At 31.0% G+C, this 23764-nt stretch overlaps 1 protein-coding gene across 3 annotated transcripts in view; it reads right to left on the reverse strand.

Moving 5' to 3' along the window:
- LOC126775097 (hepatocyte nuclear factor 4-gamma) overlaps positions 1–23764 on the reverse strand; it is a 54657-nt gene that overhangs the window by 25095 nt on the left and 5798 nt on the right. The window contains exon 1 of one of the 3 annotated variants that reach the window (XM_050496863.1): positions 3107–3280. The exons of the other annotated variants lie outside the window; for them this stretch is intronic. Within the exon in view, the coding sequence (XP_050352820.1) occupies positions 3107–3125 (19 nt within the window). The 5' untranslated portion in view covers positions 3126–3280. Of the gene's footprint in view, positions 1–3106; positions 3281–23764 lie in introns of those variants that run through there. 3 annotated transcript variants of the gene reach the window in all.

Below are 23764 nucleotides of genomic sequence, written 5' to 3' on the forward strand. Positions count from 1 at the left end.
TACGCTTTCATGTCTAAACTATTCAATTGATCATCATAAAATTATGCATACACGTTGTCAGGGGTAAAAAGGACATAAGTAACGACTGCCCGTTCCTACACACGCGGGCAAACCGGCGGTCGAAAATCAAAATAGTATTACTATTTTTATCTATTTAAAAGAGTATTAATATTTTTATCTAAAAAATATTTTAATTATTTTTATATTTTACGTTAACCAATGAATAAATAATAATAATAAATCGTGAGTAACCTAAATCATTTTGTATAGCAACATAATCATATGTTATTTCTTATCATATCTTTGTCTATGCATCTCAACTATGATTAAGATTGTTTGAAATAAACATAAATTAAGAAAAATGTTTTTGTTTAAAAATTCATGAATATTCATAATTGCGGTATATAATTATCAAAGCTAGAATAAATAAATGTAATTGTATTTTATGGTTATATCACAATTAGATAAAACATATTATGATACCAGTTGTTCTTTTTTTACTAATTTATGATTTTGTTAAGTCCATTTAAAATTTAAATAAAGGGATTTTAATGGAAAAAATGAAAAAGTATTATAGTCACATAACACATGTTAAGTATTAAAAATATTGCACTAAAAGTAACAGCTTTTAAATGTCTGTCGGTTTGCTATGCCATGAGCATCTCTATTTTTTAAAAGAAGATTTGGAACTAATTCAACCATGATACTCTAATGGTCGCCATATACACCACATGCATATACAACACCTTTTTCAACACTGATTTTTATATAAAATATGCAAATTTCCTCAATTTTTTCCTACACCCCTGATCACATGATAGCACAGTCAATTTTATCTTTATTATTGAATACTAACTGGTCTATTTAAATTAAAAAATATTTTAACTTTTTTAAATCAATGTATCTGAAAGTCAATCCGAAAAATAAATTTTTACTTTATATGCTATAAGAATCTTTGTCACCTTAAGTACTGCTATTAGCAAAGAGCTGCTGCTACACAAAATTGTCTTTGTGTTTAATTTTATCATTACACATACACACACACCAATTAGATGATGTTAAGGTTATTAATGATTAATTCTCATCAATCATTAACGAGCTGGTTGGCGTGGTTGGTAGATACTTGCCTTTCACGCCAAAAGTTGTGGGTTCGATTCCCACCCAGAACAGACATTTGTGTGCATGAACATGTCTGTTTGTCCTGAGCCTGGGTGTAATTATCTATATAAGTATGTATTTACAAAAGAAAAGTAGTATTTGTTGTATATCAGTTGTCTGGTTTCCATAGCACAAGCGTTGTACAAGCTTAATTTGGGATCAGATGGCCGTGTGTGAAAAATGTCCCAGGATATTATTATTATTAACGAAAAATTTATTAATTTATAATTTGTTATGAATCCTAATTTTATTAAGTAAATGTGGCACTTATTTAGTTTATTATTCATGTAACTACTAAAATTTCTACTTCTTTCCATATAATTATATGCTTATGCTAGGAGTCAGAATAATAGCACAATGAAGTAGAATCATATCTGCTATTATATTACTGAATATTATAATGGTATATAATAAAATGGTACACAAGGTATATTTGTGAGATTTTCATTTAAATTGCTCCATATCATTTTGCATTTAATGTACTGTGATCAATTGCTAGTTCTAGTTACAGAGATGCAATTGATACTAATTATTGTGTCCTTAACCATTTCAGCATGCCTCAAAGACTACAATTAATACAATACACACTATAAATATATATAAAACAATGGTCGTCAAAATTGTAACATTTCAATTATATTATATAATAATGTTTCATGTTTCACTTTTCTTAACGACAAAAATATAACACACTATTTAAAAATCGAAGCAATTTAATTCAATGTATTTTGTTTATTACTACTTAAAATTACTGAAATGTTTTAAAGAATAGCTGGAAGAATAATTTATCTTGCAATAATAATAAACCATACTACCCCACAGCTGGACCAATATATACTATTAAGATTATTTGGAACTTATTCTAAACAAGTACTTCAGTGCAGGTTATCAGATTTATCCAATAATCTTATATACTTCGCTTTGTATGTCTTTTCAGACATTTTAAATGGCGACTATCATTATAGAGACACTGTCACACTGTCTTTGGTAGATATATAGTACAACAAAAGAAGGGCAACTTGTTTCACAGCTTGCCCAGATATATGGCAAATGAATAAATTAATTTTATATGTAATGATGAAATTGTCACATAGAGTTTAAAGTATAATATTAAGAGAGTTTATTTTAATATTTAAAAGTTTATTAAGGTTTCTGTTACTATAAACAATGTAATGTCTAAGAATAATTTAAACAGATTTTACACAAGGTATGCATATATATATATATATATATTCAGACAACAATAACCAATATTAAGAACAAATTTTAGAGTATATTTACTAATCATAATACTAGCAGTTATATCAATATAATAATTCTTAGTAAATCTCATTTGTTGACAACTTCTATGACATCATTACATTAAGGATAGAGGAGAACAACTTATATAAAACAAACAAAAAAAATTTAGTTTCTTGTGAAATATCTAAGTTAAAAAAAATCTACTAAATACTGAAACATTTAATGCAACATAATTAGATTTATTTATCTATGATTAAAAACATTTTTACTCCTACTGCAGCTATTCAATGTTTTTATTATATAGCTAAAAGTGAGAGATTTACTACTAACAGTGACATCATATTAACAGAAAAGGTTTAATGAATACAACATGTACATAAACACTCATAGTTGCACAACTCCTCTGATAAATAAACATTTTGTGAACAAGTTAATATGTTCTAATAGGAACTCTGCAATTGATATTGTAAGTAAGGACACCTTACTATACAGTCAACAAAGTTTAATTAAAAATAAGAGAAACATTACAAGATATCTGAAACTAGCGATATCAATGTATATGTTAAATGTAACTCGTTCTAGCGAAGTAATTGTAAAATTTTCCACTAGAACATGTATGTGTAGAAAAGGAAATGCACGAATCGTTAATTGACATAAGATAATTGACTTGTTTACGTCGAGAATACAAAAATATATGCAAACTTACCTTCGTCGCATAATCCCATATTCAAACAGATGTTTTGATGTCCACAAACTGTACTGCGATGATAAATTCAATATTTACTATTAATAAACAAAACTAGTGAGACATAATGGATACATAGGTCTTAGATTAGCAAAAATGACAATTCATATTTGACATGTCGTCAAAGTGACAACCGGAAAGAATCAAAAGAATGAATGAATGAGTTTAAATAAATATAGATAGCTCGAAGGTGCTGCCATCTATCAGTTCGTTTTGCAATATAATTTGTGTTGTTATAATGTAGAGGGCAGTGTTATGCAAAAAATTATTAGATTTTTTTTTCAATTATATAATCTGTATTTAATTAATGAAATAAATTAAAAACGATATATATTTTAGATTTTATTATTGAATCATTACCGAAAAATATTTAAATTTCTAAATTGTATTGTCTTTACGACTGAATTTAACATTTTGTTCGTTTTACATTACATTATTGTTAAATTTTTTTGCCAAATCAAATCGTGTAGATTTAAAATTCAAATAACTTTGTTTATTCTGTAATCAGATATTAAAAATTCACATTATTATTCAAAATCGAAACTTTAATGTCCCGATCAGTCAGATAAGTTATTATGCCTAACAATTTTACACCCGAGATGGCCTATTGGTTAGAACGCGTATTCACGCGTCACCGCGATCATCGGTTGAGATTCCTCAACCGATGATCGTGGATTCAAACTCGGGGCAAGCACCACTGAATATTCATGTGCTTAATTTGTGTTTATAATTCATCTCGTACTTGACGGCGAAGGAAAACATCGTGAGGAAACCTGCATGTGTCTAGTTTCATTGAAATTCTGCCACATCTGTCGCATTGGAGCAGCGTACTGGAATAAGCTCCAACCTTCTCCTCAAAATGGAGAGGAGGCCTTTGCCCATCAGTGGGACATTAACAGGCTGTTACTGTACTGTAGGATTCCAGCAGTTGGCATTTACTTCACTTTTATTTATATACTATTTTACAGGGTACCTACTCAATACTGGTCAGGAATATTTGTAAGCTGGTTAATTTCAGATCTGGGTAACCTCACTGTCTTAAAAAATATCAGAGAGTACATGTACGTACCTACATACTAATAAATAAAAACATATAGAGATATTAATGAACAAATAAACAAACTAATTAACAAAATTTAGGTATATCTGTGGGAATATAAAATACAAATAACTGTTTTTTTGTAAACAAACGCTATTTTTAGATAGATAATTTGTGTCAAATTCGTCTTCTACAACAATAGAAACGAAAATAAAAACAATATAAACATGATGAAAGTATGTAAATAAAACTGATTTTGTATTCCACTACATATATGGCGCATCCATTTCTATTACGATCCGGTATTATAATATGAGTACACTGTGTAACTAAAAATCTACAAAAATCCACTTTAATTTTACTTCCATTTTACAAATTTCGAGAATGAGAGTGCACCCAGAAAATAAGTGACAAAAAGGCCTGCATAAATATATATTATATATATTGTAATTGGTATGTACCTACTGCATTATCATATGTCTTCGGTCTTATTTATCTATCAATTCAATATGCTCGTAACTATGAGGTACCCGGTATCGATTATACTCGTACATAGCTTTCTGGCGTACTGTCAGTAATCAAAGATATTGAGATTGACAATTTACTATTTTTTAATGATTTGACATATTCCTAAGACCTACGATTTTTTATTTATTAACATTAGCAACCTGTGTTAAGGTGTAATTGTTGCGTTGAATGATTAAAAAAAACAAAACACGCATACGCTCACATAGGCTTACGAAGAGATTGTTACAGTACTAAAAGCTGAGAATTGAATAATTTATATTCGAGGACGATCACTCATTATCACTTTTGTATATGAACTATATATTTGAGCCGGTTGGCGTGGTTGGTAGATACTTGCCTTTCACGCCGAAGGTTGTGGGTTCGATTCCCACCTAGGACAGACATTTGTGTGCATGAACATGTCTGTTTGTCCTGAGTCTGTGAATCCTATATAATGTATGTATTTACAAAAGAAAAGTAGTATATGTAGTATATTAGTTGCCTGGTTTCCATAGTACAAACTCTACTTAATTTGGGATCAGATGGCCGTGTGTGAATGATGTCCCAGGATATTATTATTATTATTTAACTATTTCATATAGGTCTCATAATATATACCACATGTTTTGGATACACATATACATTTAATAGATTACTCCATTACGCGAAATTGTAAAGACTTAAAATGAGTTTATGCAATAGTTTTTGTTTTTTTTTTCCTTTATTTGACTGCGCTTGCCATTCTCTTACGAAACCATTATTTTGTTCTCTGAAGTTCTCTACATGTTGTTCGATTAAGTTTATAAAAGCAAATAACATGTATAAGAGTTCCGTGTTAACTGTGAAACCCTTAAAACCGAAGCACTTACAATGTTACATACACTCATCGGTGTCGCCAAGAGTATTTCTGTCGTTGGCTCTCTTTGAAATACCAGTCACATGAATGAAGTGTTAAATTGTTGGGTAGTTTAATTGCATCGAATTAAATATGTCATAATCATTTTCTTATACCTGTTTCAATTCAATTATAAGCAGGATATTCTCTATCCTTTTTCAATCATTATACCGTAATTTAATTTGTTTTATTCAACAAGATATGAATAGATTACTTTCTTTACTTAGCTTTATAAAGTTGTCTTTATCAAGGAAGATATTGTAATATTTATTAAATAAAATGAATATTATCAAATTAATAGAATCGTTAAAAATTCTAAATTTAAATCAAATCTAACTTAAAATGTTATTTGCGATGTTATGTTTTTTTTCTTATTTGTTGTTAGATCAAATTATCTGAACACGAGTAAAAACATAGTAAGCAATAAATTATAAATTTTATTATACTAACTAACAAATATACTATTGTATATTAATTACATTCGTAAGCAGTTTTCAGATTTTTTAGAAAAAACCAAGTTTTTTTTAAATTAAAGTCGATAATTATCTGAAATAGTCCCGATAAAACAATGACATAAAAGTAACAAAGAATATTTTTTTATGCATTTTCAAATACCCTCTAAGATGTAAGTATTACAAGTGATAATAATCATTGACAGGCTGTTCAAAGAAAACTATATCTATATATGAATCTATAACACCAACCCGCTTTGGAGCAGCGTGGTGGAATAAGCTCCAAACCTTTTCCTCAAAAAGAGAAGAGGAGGCCTTAAGCCAAGCAGTGGGACATTCACAGTCTGTTACGGTAAAGAAAATACCTACATATATAACACATATAGGTTCACATGAAATACGAAAAAAACATAGCTGAGATCAACGTCCTAATTGCTCGCATAATTTCATAAATGTTTTCTCGCGGCTGATTAAAAAAGAGGTAGTAATGCGTTAAATTTTATTTTGATTGTTTATTTTTGTTTGATATACCAATTTTAAAATATTGGAATAGCAGTCAAATTAACAATGTCAATGTGAAATGTGGGGTAAGGCAGGAGGGTTAGGCTCACCTACGCTCTTCAAACAATTTCAATCAAAATTATGTTAACGAGCTCATTGATATACTCGGTAACCAGCACGTTAGTTGCTAAGGCTATGCCAAAACACATGGACTTGTATATAATGTACAAAAAAAGCGTGATGATGATCTTTTAAAGTGGTAGTATATTCCCGAAAGCCTTCGGTAAAAATTAATAATATGGGCTTCATTCAGGTTTTCCAATTTAAAAACCTTGGACATATACTAATCACCAGTCTCAAGGATGATAATGAAATGGAAAGGGAGAGGAGAGCATTGTCAATAAAAGCTAACATGATAACATTATTCCGCGCTTACTGTACCTCTCTTTATACATGTAGTTTGTGGGCTAATTATACATTAAAATCATACAATGATCATCGTGTCCAGTTCAATAACGCCTTTAGATTGCTGATGGGATTGCCTCGCTTCTGTGGTGCTTCAGGGATGTTTGCTGATGTGAATATAGACTGTTTTTACGCATTATTGCGAAAAAGGTGTGCATCCTTGGTTAACAGGGTGCGGGCCAGCTTCAACAAAATTCTAAACATGATTGCTAATAGACTAGACTGCATATTTATAAACCGCTGTTGTAAAGTTTCAGCTGGATCAGTAAATTGTATAAATAGTAGATAATAGTGTTTATTTTTTTGTTTAGTTCAAACCGTTTGTTTTTGGTAATTTTGTATATGAGTCTTTTGTTACTTGAATAATGTAACGTCATGCCACATAACGCCACGCTATATAATGCCACGCTACATATCGCCACGCCACATGCTGAGACCAGCCAAGCCAAGCCAAGCCAAGCCAAGCCGAGCCAAGCCAAAGCACGCCAAGCCAAGACAGTTAAAGCCGGTACTGTCCCTCAAGCCCGCATGTAACCATTACTGGCGTCATATTTGAGTGACAACAGTACTTAATACCCGATCGGATCATTTCGGAGCGTCATTCGTTTTTGTACAAAAATGTTTCTATGGCAACCGAAATAACGGATGAGATGATGTGGCCATGACAACGTAAAATAACGGTTGTGAATTGGAAAAGTCTTAAGATATAAATATACATTCGATTATTCATATATATTACCTTCCCGTTTCAATAAATTAAAAATAATTATTATTATTGTTATAATTGTTAATCAATTTTGATCATTAAATAAGCGTATGATTTAAATCTTAAGACCTTGGTCAATATCTGTGACGTCACTTGGCAGTAGAACCAGTATAGTTGGCAGGAATTATATGCATTTGGTCACTCAATGACACGTATCATTTATTGGATGTGACGTTGACACAGTGACGCGAACCATTCATATCTCCGCTACTGCTATTAAGGTCTATTTTATTTTGATAATTTTAACCAATAGGTATATGAGATTTTATAATTATTATTATAATATTTTATTCCTACAAGAGAGCTGACATATCACCTTTCGCTTTTCCTTATTATTTAAGGGTTTTTTTTATTCTTTTTTTATAATATAAATGTTGTTGGTTTCACCTTCAACCTTTAAATCGAAATGGAGAGATACAAAGAAAATTGGACTTACTTAATATTTCACTAATCAGCCCCAAAAACAACAAAGCCGGCGAAAACCTATTTACTATATAAGTAATAATAGTTACCATTATAAATGCTTCTAGTAATTGTATAAAAAGAAGCAGGGTTATAAAATAAAAAATGTAATATCGTGTATCACTTGGCGCAAGGTACAAAATAATACATTATGTTTATTAAATATATATGCAAGTAATTGCGGACAGAGTTATTTACAAGTTTAAAACCATCTTATTGTAGGTAATAATTTATAAAGACATAAAATAATAATGACAGGCAAAAAATGACAAGCGTAAAAAAAACTAAAATTAACAAAATGTATAAAGAGGTTATATAGTAACATTAAAAGAGGATATAACATTCCTCCCCATTTAAATCTCGTGGATCAGGCGTCGTGGTGGTCGTACCTGACGCTGGCTGCGACGTGGCTCTGGTGCTGTTGGAGTTACAAACTCTGGAGATGTAGATGGTGAGGATGTTGAAATTGAAGTAGACACGATCGAAGGTCCTAGTGTTGTGAATGCGAATGTAACTGAAGTAGATGGTGAGCTCCTAGATAATATGGACATTGGTGTTGATTCAAAATTTATTCATGGTAAAGATGTGAACGGTGTAGATGTGAAATTATTTTGGGATGGGAAATTATTTTTCTTGTACATCTATGACGTCTAGCCGGCGGGAATAATAAAAAAATATATTATTAGCCAGATCTATTTATAAATATAGGTAGGTATGTAGTTAATATCAAATTATTATTTAACGCGATTTTTCGATGTTTACCAATATTGTCATCTTCAAAAAAATAATTTTTTTTTCCTGTTATAAGCATTTTATTGCAAATTTGGCTAGGCTTGTACAATTGAAACGCAAAAAGGTAAAACGTCTATTTTTAACCATCCCTACTTTTAGTAAATTGTAACGATGATTATGATGTAGCATTTTGTTGGTCTCACGAAAATTGGTTGCTTTATTAAAGTAAGACTATATACATCCATAAAATTCGCAAGAAATTTATGTGCACACACTCAGTTGATATAACTTATGTAAAAACACGGTCTTGACATTGGCGACCTTCTTGTTATTCAACTTCACATCAGAAAATAAGTTGTATAAGCGAACAATTTTATTTGTTAACTACTATATGTATTTACTAAGTAAAATAATTAAAAAATATTAAAATTTAATGTTGTTGAATTTTATGTTAAGAAGATGTCTAAATGGTTAAAAACAAAAAAAAAAATTAGTAATCATCTTAATCTCTTAGATTACAAATCAGATTAGATTTGACAGTAGGTACGTCAGAAAGCTGAAATGAGTAGGGTCAATGCACAGAACACAATAGTTTGTGTCCGATAGGAGAGGGGAAGTTCTGTATCCCGGGAACGCCACTAGAAATGAAAGCCCGCCTAGGCGTGCCGACCATCAGAGCGTAACAGTAGCATGCGCAAGCGATCCCGTGGCGCTCCTCAAAAAGACGGACAGGGTACCGCTGGTCTTTTAGTGGGTATGCGATGTTCGCGGCGCACTAATCGTCTTGGACATGTGCAAGTCCCACATACCTCCCCACTTCATGTGGGGGAAACGCGTAATGCGTTTTTACAGCGATAAAAAAATGGTCTGTGTCCGATAGCCTTACAGCAATTAATATGAAAGTATAGAGTATTAACAGATAAACGAGCCTAAAGACTAATTGTGATAATAATACATTCAAATATTATTAAATGTTGTTTATCATAAACAATAATATATATTAAATTTGCAATCCGTATTTACAATTTTCGTTCTGTTAAAATTAGCTTGTTATATATGTATATTGTTTTTACAAAATATAGTAAGATGTTACAAAAATAGTTTAACTACAAGTTGTTATTCATTATTGATAAAATAAATTAATGAATAATGTCCGCTAAATAAACTACGGTAGTGGACCGTCTGTTTGACCCGTAATTATCCCAATTATTGCTGTACATCAGTATTGAGTATTTGTATTACAGGTAAATAGTTATATTATAACATAGTATGGCTACATACCATAAAGCAATGCCGTAAAAGCTAGTTCCTTTATTCGCGTGAGATAAAAAAGAACGACCATTGCGCATTTTGTAATGGGAGACACAATTAGTTTCTTTCAGCGTATCTATTTAAGACTATGTAGTTGATGGTGGCCTTGTTACATGTCGCTTATTACGCTATTTGCGAGGGTCAGAACCTGATCTACTATTGACATATCGTCTTAATAAATATTCCTTTCCAACGAGGAACTTAGGAACGAGATGGCCTAGTTGTTAGAACGCGTGAATCTTAACCGATGATCGTGGGTTCAAACCCGGGCAAGCACCACTGAATTTTCATGTGCTTAATTTGTGTTTATAATTCATCTCGTGCTTGACGGTGAAGGAAAACATCGTGAGGAAACCTGCATGTGTCTGATTTCATTGAAATTCTGCCACATGTGTATTCTACCGACCCGCATTGGAGCAGCGTGGTGGAATAAGCTCCAAACCTTCTCCTCAAAAGGGAGAGGAGGCCTTAGCCCAGCAGTGGGACATTAACAGGCTGTTACTGTAAATATTCCTTAGTATCACATATATCATCTACATTTATATTCTTAGTTATTGTTTGTCCTATTGGAGAACTATTAAACTGCAATATTATAAATTGTTAGCTGTTCGTTGTGGCTATTGCGGAGTAATTCCCAATTGAAATAGAGCTAGAATCTTACCGATGAAAAGATTTTCATCAAATAAATTTACTAAGAACTTTTTTTTAATTTCAAACCTAAATTTGGTTCCTTTTTTACAAAAAACGCATCGTCACTTCCTCTCCTTCATTCATCGTCCTTTTTTGGGAAATCGAAACCACACACGCATCTACAGCTTCAAACGAAAAAGAATACCCTGTAAGGCAATTTGGACCACCGCATAATGTTGTTTGTAAGAGTAATGGATAAAATAAGGTTTTAGCAAAAATAGTACGATACTTTTACTATGGCTCTGGTCGAAGATTTTCTGTCATGCCTTATAATAATTATAATAATACATATCCTCCTAACCGTTTTTTTTCAGTGGCTTATCTATAGACTAGATCTGCAAATACAGTTGCACACTCTATTCCTTAACTTTTATAATCTGACTTTAATCCAATATGACAGGAGATAGATCAGTTGCGAGACCAACAGCTTACGTGTTGTCCGGGGCCTAAAAATGGAGCATTGACAACTTAGTAACTTCGGAATTCTACTGAGAATTGTTTGAGAGAAAAATATTTGTGCAGCCTGTTTATAGCCTGTGCAGGTGGGGGTGCAGGTTTATAAAATGTCAAACTAGATCAAGGCATTTTTTTGCAGAGAACACAAACAAATATTAGGGCTCGCGCTTTTATCACAGACATCAGATAATATTTGATGTTATGTTATGTGAAATATTTTTGTAATCATAAATAATGTCCATCTTCTCATCAAAACTTCAAGGCTTACAATGTCAAAATGGCCAGATATAATTAATTAAACATAAATATATAATATATAATTATGCCTCTAATAATAATAACTAATTAGTCTCTTGGCACATGCATGAACATATAAAACAAATGAATAAATTATAACATTTACTAGTAAGTAGTATAAACTTTTTAACAGCCAGTCAAGTATAAAATTGGCTCTGCCCGGCGATTTTATGTGTGACAGTTTATTTTGCATGTAGATTACCTACCTATGCATAAATTTATACTATATCAATCACAGGAGAGATAGACAAATCGCATGGAAAATATAATAAACTAATTTTTGTTTATGTTTACTCCTTCTTTTAATTAACTTTGATGGGTTTTTCCTGGCTATTTCCTTGTCCATGTCCCAAGCTATAAAAATATACATTAGGACAATGACAGACAGATTTACTTTAGCATTTATAATATTAGTCTTAAACTAAATCGGCGTTTCAAAAAAGAAAAATCATCAATTTTTGTTCACTAAACGTGGCTCAGAAATTCGTTTATATAAATTAGGAATTCAACAAAAAAATATATTTAATTTGTTTCGTAATTGTTGGTAATTTAAATTACCATTGCAATCAAATAATATTTAATATTAGGTCCTTACATATGAAATTAGCGTTTTGTACGGGAGGAATATAAAGTCAATTTTTTTTTGTAAAATATATTTAATTAATCAAAGTATGCACCGTTGCTATCTATGCACTTTTGCCATCTCATAAGTAGTTTATTGATCCCACTAAAAAAACCATGGAGGCGAGAATCAATAAACTCTTTGAAGGCGGTTTTAACTGCCGCATCGGAGTTGAATTTTTTTCCTTGTAAGAAGTTGTCCAAATTCCGGAAAAAATGGTAATCTGTTGGAGCAAGGTCTGGTGAGTACGGTGGATGTCGCAGACATTCCAATTGAAGCTCATCTAACTTAGTTGTTGCAGTGTGTGGTCTTGCGTTGTCGTGAAGCAGCAGTGGCCTAGAGCGATTGACCAATCTAAGTTGTTTAGCAGCTAATTCTTCCTTCATGGTTTGCAGTTGCTGACAATAGATATCTGCCGTAATCGTTTGGCCAGATTTTAGAAAGTTGTAGTGAACGACACTGGCCACCAAATACTCACAAGTAACTTTTTCTGAGTCAATTTTCGTTTAGGGCAGGGTTTGACTGGGTCTCCAGGGTTCAGCCATTGCGACGAGCGCTTCCGATTATCGTACTTCATCCACTTTTCATCACAAGTAATAATTTGATTTAAAATCCCTTCATTATTGTGTCGGTTGAGCAAAGTAATACAGCAGTCGACGCGTGTTTGCAAGTTCGATTCACTCAATTCATGAGGTACCCATCGTTCAAATTTGTTTACTTTCCCGATTTGGTTCAAGTGGATTAATACAGTTTTATCACTTACTCCGAAGCCTGCAGCTATCTCTGAAGTGCTTTGTGATGGATCCGCTTCCACAATAGCCTTTAATTCTTCATTTTCCACTTTGGTCTCCGGCCGTCCACGGGGGTGGTTATAAAGGTCGAAATTTCCAGAACGAAAACGTTGAAACAAAAAACGTACCGTGCTTTCTTATGCGACACCAGCGCCGTATATATCATTAATCCTTCGAGCTGTTTTTGCAGCACTGGTACCACGGTAGAACTCGTATTCGTAAATATACCGAAATTTCATGTTTTCCATTGTGCCGTAATAAGTGACGCCAAGGAAAAAAATAGTAACGAAAAAAAAATGAATGACTGTTTTCAAAACTCAAATATATCAGCTAAATGAATTTATAAACTTGAATTTGGAATTCTTAAACAAAAAGGAGATATTTTAGATCAAAGTGGTCAGTACGACAAAACGCTAATTTCATTTGTAAGGACCTAATATAACAATAATAATAACTTTAAGATAAAAAAACACCAGTTCTTTTATCAAAAACATAAACAGTATTTTAATCGTAAAAAAGCGTTGTAATTAATATTATAAATTTATTAATCTGATATGATTTCGATCTCAATTAATTAATCATTTCCTAATCAAGACGATTTGAATTTATTTATATACACGGAAGTTGAAAACAACTGCAATAATACCACTCATAGTACTTACTAAAAATGAATGTACGGATGGTATTAAATAACTCCTTTGATAAAACAAGTTTTACGAATTCCATACGAGTAGAGTTCTTTAGTAACAAATAGAGTTTCATAAATTTTAAATTAAACTATAAAATAATAAAAGGTATTATGTTCAGCCTGATAAATATTATATTATTTATTAGCTTGAAACTAAAAATAAATCATATTGTACCCGTTCGTCACATACAACAAACTTACCATACAATAATTACCATATAATAATAACTTACCATACGTTGGCCAAACTGACACCAATTATTTCAATTAGTAAAGAGATTAAGAAAATTTTTTTATCATAAGTGTTAACAAGCACCACATAGGCGCCCAGCTGTTGTGGCGTGTTATAAGTACTCCCAATGATGTTCCTCTTGATGATTTATTTACATATACCTATAATTCATTATTAATAATTTCGTTCATCGTCATATTATTAAACTACGTTGTGAATTATAATTTATTAGTTCGTAAACTGACTTCCGATTATTTTTGTATAAAGTGGGTAGGACGCGCCAGAGGAGCGCATTCATTTTTAAATCATACCTGGCACAACGTTACGCTGTCTGTGTATTATAAATTGAGTGTATTAATTATTGGACTGTCTTTCATTAACTCAATCAACCCACATAAAAACACACAAGTGTTAACACAAGCCAATAAAAGTTCATTCGGAAATTACTTTTTCGTAGTAAGTAAATAGTTATAATATGCTGATAGAATTAACACATAATAAAATTAAGTTAAGAACCTACCACATCAATGTGTACATATGCAGGTCTAGTTGGCATACGCATAGCAGTCACTGGCATCAGCATCGCATGTCAAAGGGTTATTATTAAACACGCCTACCATTACGACGTCGGCTATTTCTACTGATGGATTGCCTTAATATTAGTAACAAAACATATAAATGGAGGCCGACTTTATATCTTCTAAGGACGTCTATATTTGTTTGTTTGTAATTTAACTAGCTATCCGATAAATTGTAATTTTGTTCGAAACCTTTCTACTGTTCGAAATTCAAAGAAGTTACAATTATATTTTTCTATCATTATAGACTTGAATTTTGAAAGAAGAAGACACAGCATTAAACTTATAAAAATTTGAAACTTATTATATGACATCTCGTTTATACATGACACTGGCATTTTATTTTGCGCTCAACTAGTGTAAATACCTACATGCCAGAAAATAAAGAAAAAAAAGACATATCAATAACTAAAAAACCCGCTAAACAAAGATTGTTTTAATATTTTAAGGTATCTTTTTGTTTATATAATTTCTATGATATTACGCTCATCGTTCCATATAATTTATTCTTACTTTTACTGATTAAGAAACTTATTATGTAGTGAATAGAATAAATTAATTATACAGTCAGGGTTTAACCTTTACTGTTTTAACCCGCGGTTACTATGACGTGAATATTTTGATTGCATTCAAAACGACTGATACTTAAATACATAAATGGAAATTTAAGGCATATGATTATGTAATACACATATTATCCGTCGCGAATTCGCCTGCGGAACCTTCAAAAAACTCTTTCAATATGGTCTTAACGCAACACATAATTACTTATCTTATCTCAAAAACATATAGCCATAAATTTATTTCACTTGGTATGATAAAAGCTATACCAATTTAAACTGATCGATAGGATAAAATTGAAGATTAAGGAAATGCACCGACAACCCACCGCAGAATTCAGTTTTGGCAAAATTCGTTCTTAGCGCATTGTACATTATAGTTTTATAATGTAAAGCGTCTAATATATATGGTATTCCATATGCCAAAACTTATATCTTATAGTTTAAGCATTCGGTTAAATGCCAGTTATTGCCTTATGTACTAACTTCCATCCGCGGCTACGCCCGCGTGTGTACGGATGCAGGCAGGTGTCAGGTAGCCCATGAGTTAAATCAGGGTATAATCGATGTCTATTCCAAATTTCATCAAAATCCGTCCGTAGTTTTTATGTGAAAGAGTAACAATGATTCATCCATTCATATTCACAAACTTTCATGTTTTAATATTAGTAGCAAATGATATATTTTGTATAGTGTTTATTTATTAACTCTACTTGTTCTTGTAGAATCTTTTAGTTATTATTTAAAACATAGATATGAATTTTTATATAAATACATAATTTGTTAACAATATAGCTTATTAATGTTATATCTCATTAAAAATTTCGTTCTCTAATTAGATAATTACTTGCGTGCCGTTTCTTTATTTACATATAAATGAACATTTATAATATATTGAGGTACATATGACTCAAACTATTTAAAACATAAATAACGGAGCACCGCATATATTTGTACATCGTATTATAAGAATAAATACCTTGGCGCTGGAGTATAATTTAAGTGTAACTTATAATCAAAAGTATTCTTAGTCTATATAAATGAGAGCTGAGATTTAAACGTGGTTATGAGTTTTTCTTAAACGTCAACAGTTCTCATTATGACATGACATTGTCAAGAGTACGAGAAACAAACTTTTAATTTACATATTCCAAGCTATTTACTAAAAGCTCTGCTATTTAATGCGCTTGTTTCCGAGTAATATATTATCTTTATTTATGATACATAACTATTGCACTTCTTATTTACACTTATCTTAAACCTGTTATTGGAAACTGAATTAATATAAAACAGAATTGCTATCCCATATTTAACAAACTAAATGTATTACATTGTGTGGTACAAAAATATTACATATAGGTACTTACTGTTAGAGACAGGATAATATTATTAAAAAATCACCACTAAGAACTACTAATTATGAAAGCGGGATTAATCTTTTCAATCAATCAAATAATATCATAATGACAGTAAGATACTACTGCCGATATCTTCCTCGTTCTCTAGATTCTGCTCTCGCAATTTTTTTTAGGGAATTTTCAGTTATAAAATAAATCTATAAATAATATTAAAAAAAAGAAGTTTGATATTTTTTTTGAAAATAATAATCTATATATATTAATAAATATAGCAAACAGTCAGTAAACAAAATTGAAATGTTAAACGACTCTTAGTTATTTACTAGTAACGTGCTAAAACTTGGTTGTTGATTTTTTTAAGTAGGGTATAAAGATTACCATCTTTATTAATTCTTATCGCGCTCTGATAAATTCTGTCTTATGATAATTATATATCAATTTAAGCTTTAAAAATATAAGAAATCGTGCAAGGAAATTAAATAGATATTAATTTTATTTATCTATTAGATTTTCGGTCTATTGTCATTAGACAATAATAAGTATATTATATAAGGCACAAACTATTTCTCGGTCAAAACTACGATTGACAAATTTAGTATCTCATTTCTTCAAGTTACGTAGCTTAAAATCAAATCAATAACGTGTAGAACTATGCTGGATGTCACTTTATCTAAAGTTTATTTGTGGGATGCTAACAATTGAGATGCTGACTACTTTTACGTCACTTGAAGTATATATATATATATATATATATACTTCAAATATATATTTCAATATATATATATATAAATTAATGTATTATCCTTTAAAAATAAATCAAATTCATAATGCACACTTGAACATTGTCGTAATAAAATGAAAGCGTCATCATCATCAGCTCCAAGGATTTTCATTTTGGCCGGTCTTTCGCTGCCCGCATCCAGCGGCTTCCCGCAACTCTTTTTATGTCGTCGGTCCACCTTGTAGGGGGGCTGTGCACTCTGCGTCTTCCGTTTCGTGGTCGCCACTCGATAGCCTTTCTGCCCCAGCGGCCGTCAGTTCTGAGAGCGATGTGCCATGCCCACTGCCACTTCAATTTAGCAATTCTTCGGGCTATGTCGGTTACTTTGGTTCGCCTGCAGATTTCGTCATTTCTGATTCGATCTCGCAGAGAAACTCTGAGCCTTCTTATGAGGCCCATAGTGAGTGACCACGTCTCTGATCCGTAAGTCATCACTGGCAACACATTGGTCGAAGACTTTCGACTTGAGACACTACGGTATTTGGGATGAGAACATATCGTGTAGCTTCTTGAATGCTGCCCAGCCGAGTTGGATTCGACGATTGACCTCTTTCTCGAAGTTGGATCTTCCTACTTGGATGGAAGCGGCGCGTAGAAGATATTATTGACGATGATGACATTTCATATGGTCTTCATATGATATTTTTAGATTATTATTTTATGTTGAATATGGTTTGTTTAAATTACATTCATCAAACATTTCTGGTTCAAATTTGGGCAACCTCTGAATGTAAATATACTTAATTTGTGTTTATACTTTATCTAGAACTGGACGGTAAAGGAAAACATCGTGATGATACAATACATTGGACCTTCGTGGTGGAATGAGTTCAAAACCTACTCAGAAAGAGAGGCATATTTACATAACGTTGACTAGGTTTTATCAACGGAACTCTTAAATTAGCTTGCTTACATGAGTGTTCACTTAATGATTTTATTAAAATATAATCGTTTTTTTATTCAAAAAATGTAATCGGTTAAAAGAAATTTTGACCAGGAAATCATTCAGACTAACATATATGAACTTTTTTATTAAAATAATATATAGCTATATTTTAATATAATAAGTAGGTATATGTAATATATTACGAAATATATGTAATCGTTTGTTGACAAATTTTAGCATGTGCTTTCACGATCAATGCGGTGAACTAACCTACACCAATACTTCATTATAAGAACAATAACAAAACAAAATTTTCTATTATCATATGACATAATTTTAGACTTGTGTACATAATATATGTTCACTATTATTGTTATTTATTATATAAGTAGCTGATAAACACCTGAGACCGTTAACGACCACTACAATTTCTTCAATTATTTTTTCTTCTTTGGTTAGGTATCTTTACTTACATTAGGTAAATTTGCACAGTAACTATTTTTAATTTTTTTTCGTATTTATTATATATTATATTTATATAATTAGTCTTTTTAATTAATATATCAATAAAAAAAATTATGTTGTCAATTAGGTAAATATTCAATTTCGACTAAAAATGTTTTAAAAATATATCATTTAATTTTATAACATTAGTATAGACCTGTCTGTAAAAATGAATGCTATACAATTTGGAGCCTATTAACATCATAACGGAAGCTTATGTTTAACTTAACTTTTTTAACAATCCGCGTAAGAAGCCACGTTTAAAAAATACAAATGAAATAATTTTGTTTATGAATATATTAAAAAATAACAATCAGTCGGTTTGCGCGTGATATCAATAAAAAAAAAACATTTTAACGTAATAACATTTTGAGGAAGTAATGAAAAGCATTAAGCACATCTATGCTTAATACAAATATGAAACAACCTTCAAGTTGTAGAAGGTTATTTAAACACGAATACAATGTTATAAATAATTATGTAACAGATATTTATTTTTAAATTCAACATGCATTTTCGATCCAATGGCGACTTTAAATAAAACAACGATAGATACATATATCAATGATATTTTGAGACAGTGCCAACGATACTGTATTTTTATAATATAGATCAGCAAATCACATGAAAACATGGCAGATAGACCTAGTATTGACCATTTAAGTTTATATGTATGATAAATTTCATCAAATAAAATAAGAAATTCTACTTATTTACACATATCATTAACGAAATTATCAAATCTGAATATTTTATCGTCAATGAAGGAATGTCTAGTAGGTTGCGATATAATTTTACAACTATCGCTATGCGGCATGGCAGGAACCATGTGGCACGCACAATAAGAAAATTACCGAAGTACCGACGTATCACAACGGAACTGTTCGCAGGGGGACTCTTGGGAAGTTAGGGGCGTCACAGCCCACAGGATTATGACTAAACAAAAACCCAAGTATCAATGATGATAATTAATTAAAAACAAATAAAAATAACATATGTGCATATGTCATATAATATAATATTATGTATTAAAACTATTGTGGGTTCGTATGTTCATATTTCTTTTTTTTATTTTCTAATTATCCGTCAGCTCATCATTAAGCACCAAAGGAAGTGGAATTCACTGTATGAGTAATTAATGGATTTAAAGATAATTTTAAAAAGCTATATCCGTATTCATCGTCCACAAATATGAGGTAACACAAGCGCTCATTTTAATAATAATTACATTAATTTTACGTGGTGTAGACTTTGTGTAGATGGAAAAATTTTAACTGGAGGTAAAATAATTCGAATTTTGTAGAAGTACGTCACAATTTCTAAAATTGAATTTCTAGACTAGATGTACATGTTATGTGAATATGTCAAAGTACTTAATGACGTAATAAGAAATCATGGTAACATCAAAATCATCGTCTTATAATAAATCCACAACAATAATATTATAATATTCAAAATGTAATTCTTAAATTGATGTATGTTGTACGTTATAGTTTTAAATGTAAATTCTCATTTAAAAAAACGATATAGCTACAAACTTTGCATAATAATATAAATTATAAAAAGAAACGTATTCTCTCGCAAACAGATAATAAATGTAAAAAGACCAACAGAACAACATTAAAAAGAAAACGTTTAATTGTATATTATTGTGTAATAAATCGTCGGTCAATCTTGTCACAGGGCGCCCTACACTACGTTTGCCTAAGCGTGGTCTCCACTCTAACACGTGTCGGCTCCATCGGCCATCAATGCGCCTGGAAACATGACCAGCCCACTTCCACTTCAGCGCTAATTCTATATATAATATTTGTTTCCAAAAAGTATTTTTTAAGGTTCATAAATACCATCTTCTTTAATTAGTTTAATATTAATTTGTATATCACTGAAAATGTCAATTTTTGGCCACGCGCCATTAAATCGATTAGACACGATGGCATCGATGTACATAATAGAAATTTTACTCATTGTCAGAGAGACGTCTCAAGGCTATTAAATCATAAGATACTATTGTTAATATTTATGTTATACAGATAGGTTTTATGTAAAACGCCACATATTTTTGTATTATTATTTTGGTTGGCTTTTATGTAAAGAAGTGAAGTAAACAAAACAAAAACAATTGAGATTGTTAGTTCCTGGAATACAACCAAGTAGAGTCAGACGTAGTGCCTACCCAGACGAAATATTAAATCACAGTAAATAAAAATACACAAAATCACAAAATTGCAAACAAAATAAAACTTTAACTATATATAAATATATATAAATGTAATTTTGCGCATAAATTATTTCGCAAATTACGAACAATATTAATAGAGGAATTACACGATAAAATTTATGACACAACAAAATACCGATAAGAGACTGTTCTTGAGCGCGCATTGACCCGGATTTGTTATAACTTTAATAAGTTAATTGTAATCAATAATAAACTTATTTATGTTATATTGTCTTATTATTTCTTAAAAATCAGAGTATTTATTCCGTGTGATTAACAAGGCGTCATTAAGTATAAGTAATGAAATTGCAACCAGATTTGAAAATAGTGACCCCATCTTAACCAGTAAGTGTTACATAATCGATTAAGTAATTTTTTGATAAGGACATCCGATGTCGAGTACGTAACTGTCTTAATAACTCGTTGTTAACCGAAAACCAAAACAAAATCATTTTAATTCCCAGGAGGTTTGGCGCTTGGCAAGGTCGTCTTAAAGTCTGGCATTTTTTTTTTATAGATTAGGAAGGCGGACGAGCATATGGGCCACCTGATGGTAAGTGGTCACCAAACGCCCTTAGACATTGGCATTGTAAGAAATGTTAACCATCGCTTACATCACCAATGCGCCACCAACCTTGGGAACTAAGATGTTATGTCCCTTGTGCCTGTAATTACACTGGCTCACTCACCCTTCAAACCGGAACACAACAATATCAAGTATTGTTGTTTTGCGGTAGAATATCTGATGAGTGGGTGGTACCTACCCAGACGAGCTTGCACAAAGCTCTACCACCAGTAACCCAGACGAGCTTTTATATTTTATTTTATTTCATCCATCCAATGTACTGCCGTCGACTCTAAATATATGGACTTAGGGCAAACGAACGAAAATGAAAAATAATTGATATTTCTCTAAGATTATTGACTTATAATATATAATAATGTAACTTATAATAATAATGTAATATAACTTATAATATGAATATTTTATGGAAATTACTCTTATCTTATAAGCATCCATTTAATTCATCTAGACGTTGTTAGGAAAGCATGATTCAGCATTTCTGTCAAAGAATTAAGTTTAAATACGTAATTCTCAGAAATAGCTAACTATTTCGTTGATATTTTTAAAGTTATAAAGATAATACCGTGGTTATATATATTATCCATATAATATTGAGTGTGCGCGGTGCGGACACGGTCGACGGACGAGGTGACCTTCACCCTAGGAAACACGGTAACACTTCGAATGTTGCACGTAATTGTTGTTTTTTTAAGTATTGTGGCATATCCAATACTTTTTTAATTAACTTAATAATTTTATAACATGAAAAGTTAATAAACATGTTCACAACATATCATCTACAATAATTATGACTTAAAATATTTTATTTGTAGAAAAGCTTTTGTTAAATCTTTAAAATAAGCTTTTATTTAACTTCCATAAAGTTATTATCTGTGGTTCGGATTCTAAAACGAAAGGATTTTCTCTTGATCTGAGATCTATGGGTCAAATTTTGCAAATTAATTCTGCAAAATTGTTAACCAGTTCCACTTACACGACTGAACTGGAATACAATATAATAAATAGACAACATAATCTAAATTTTTTTTGACTTGTAATTAATAAAACACGATTTTAATCTTATTTTTTTATTTATTTATGTTTTTTTTTCAGCCTTTTGCCGTTCACTGCTGGACGAAAGCCCCCCATAGAACACCAACCATCCCGATCTTGGGCAGTCCACGTCCATCCCGTACCTGCCATCTTTTTTATAACGGCGGTCCACCTTGCCACAGGGCGTCCAACACCCACGGTAGCATGCGAAAGCGATCCCGTGGCGCTCCTCGTTAAGACGGAAAGCGTACCGCTGGTTTTTAAGTGGGTATTCCGATGTTCGGGGCGCATTGCGCGCCTTGGACACCGGCGAGCCGTACTCCGAGCCGAGTCGGACACCATCGGCCATCAATACGCCATTTAATCCGAAATTTATTTATGTACGGTTAGAATAAACATTGCTTACCTTTATATCTGTTAAACATTATTAGATGAGTGATACAGAATATGATAACTATATAATTTATACCTACATTATTTTATTATATGATTTGTCCAATTGTTACTTGGAAATCTAAAATTCAAATAAATAAAAAAACTATTTAGCATTATTTTCTATAACATATAATATATAATATAATAGATAGTTTGTTTTTCGTTTAGTTTTATTGTTTTTTTTTTCATTGTATATACTTACTTTAATTTATTGTTAAGCAAAAATAAAAATAAAACAGTTACATAGTAAATATTTTTTTTTTTAAATTATATACATTTATTTAGGAATATTAAAAACAATTAAATCAAAATATGCACTTAAGTAGGTATAGCTATTGTTTTTAGAACCTTCTAATAACAATTAATTTTGAAATGATATTTTTCTTTTTTTATTCTGACTAGGTATGCTAACTAACTTATTCAATATTTTGAATCGAGTGAATCATCAACAGAAATTATCAATAAATTACGTGTTTATTATGTCTATCAACAAATAACTTTAATACATGAATCATAAAGTAAATCGTATTGAATTAACTTTAATTATAATGGCGATAATATCTTTAACATAATTATATAAAATTAATTATAGTGTTATAGTTTCAGACCATACAAAATTATCAAAAACATAAAGGAAGAACACGAAATTAAAAACCTTTTTAGGCATCAGATTCTGAACAAAGAATGAAATGTCTAATATAATTTATTTATAATTTAATTACTCAAAATGCTTAACTACTGAGTTCCGTGCCAGGTCTTCTGGAAATCTACA

This window comes from Nymphalis io, chromosome 17, assembly GCF_905147045.1.
Source record: "Nymphalis io chromosome 17, ilAglIoxx1.1, whole genome shotgun sequence".
Lineage (NCBI taxonomy): Eukaryota > Metazoa > Arthropoda > Insecta > Lepidoptera > Nymphalidae > Nymphalis > Nymphalis io.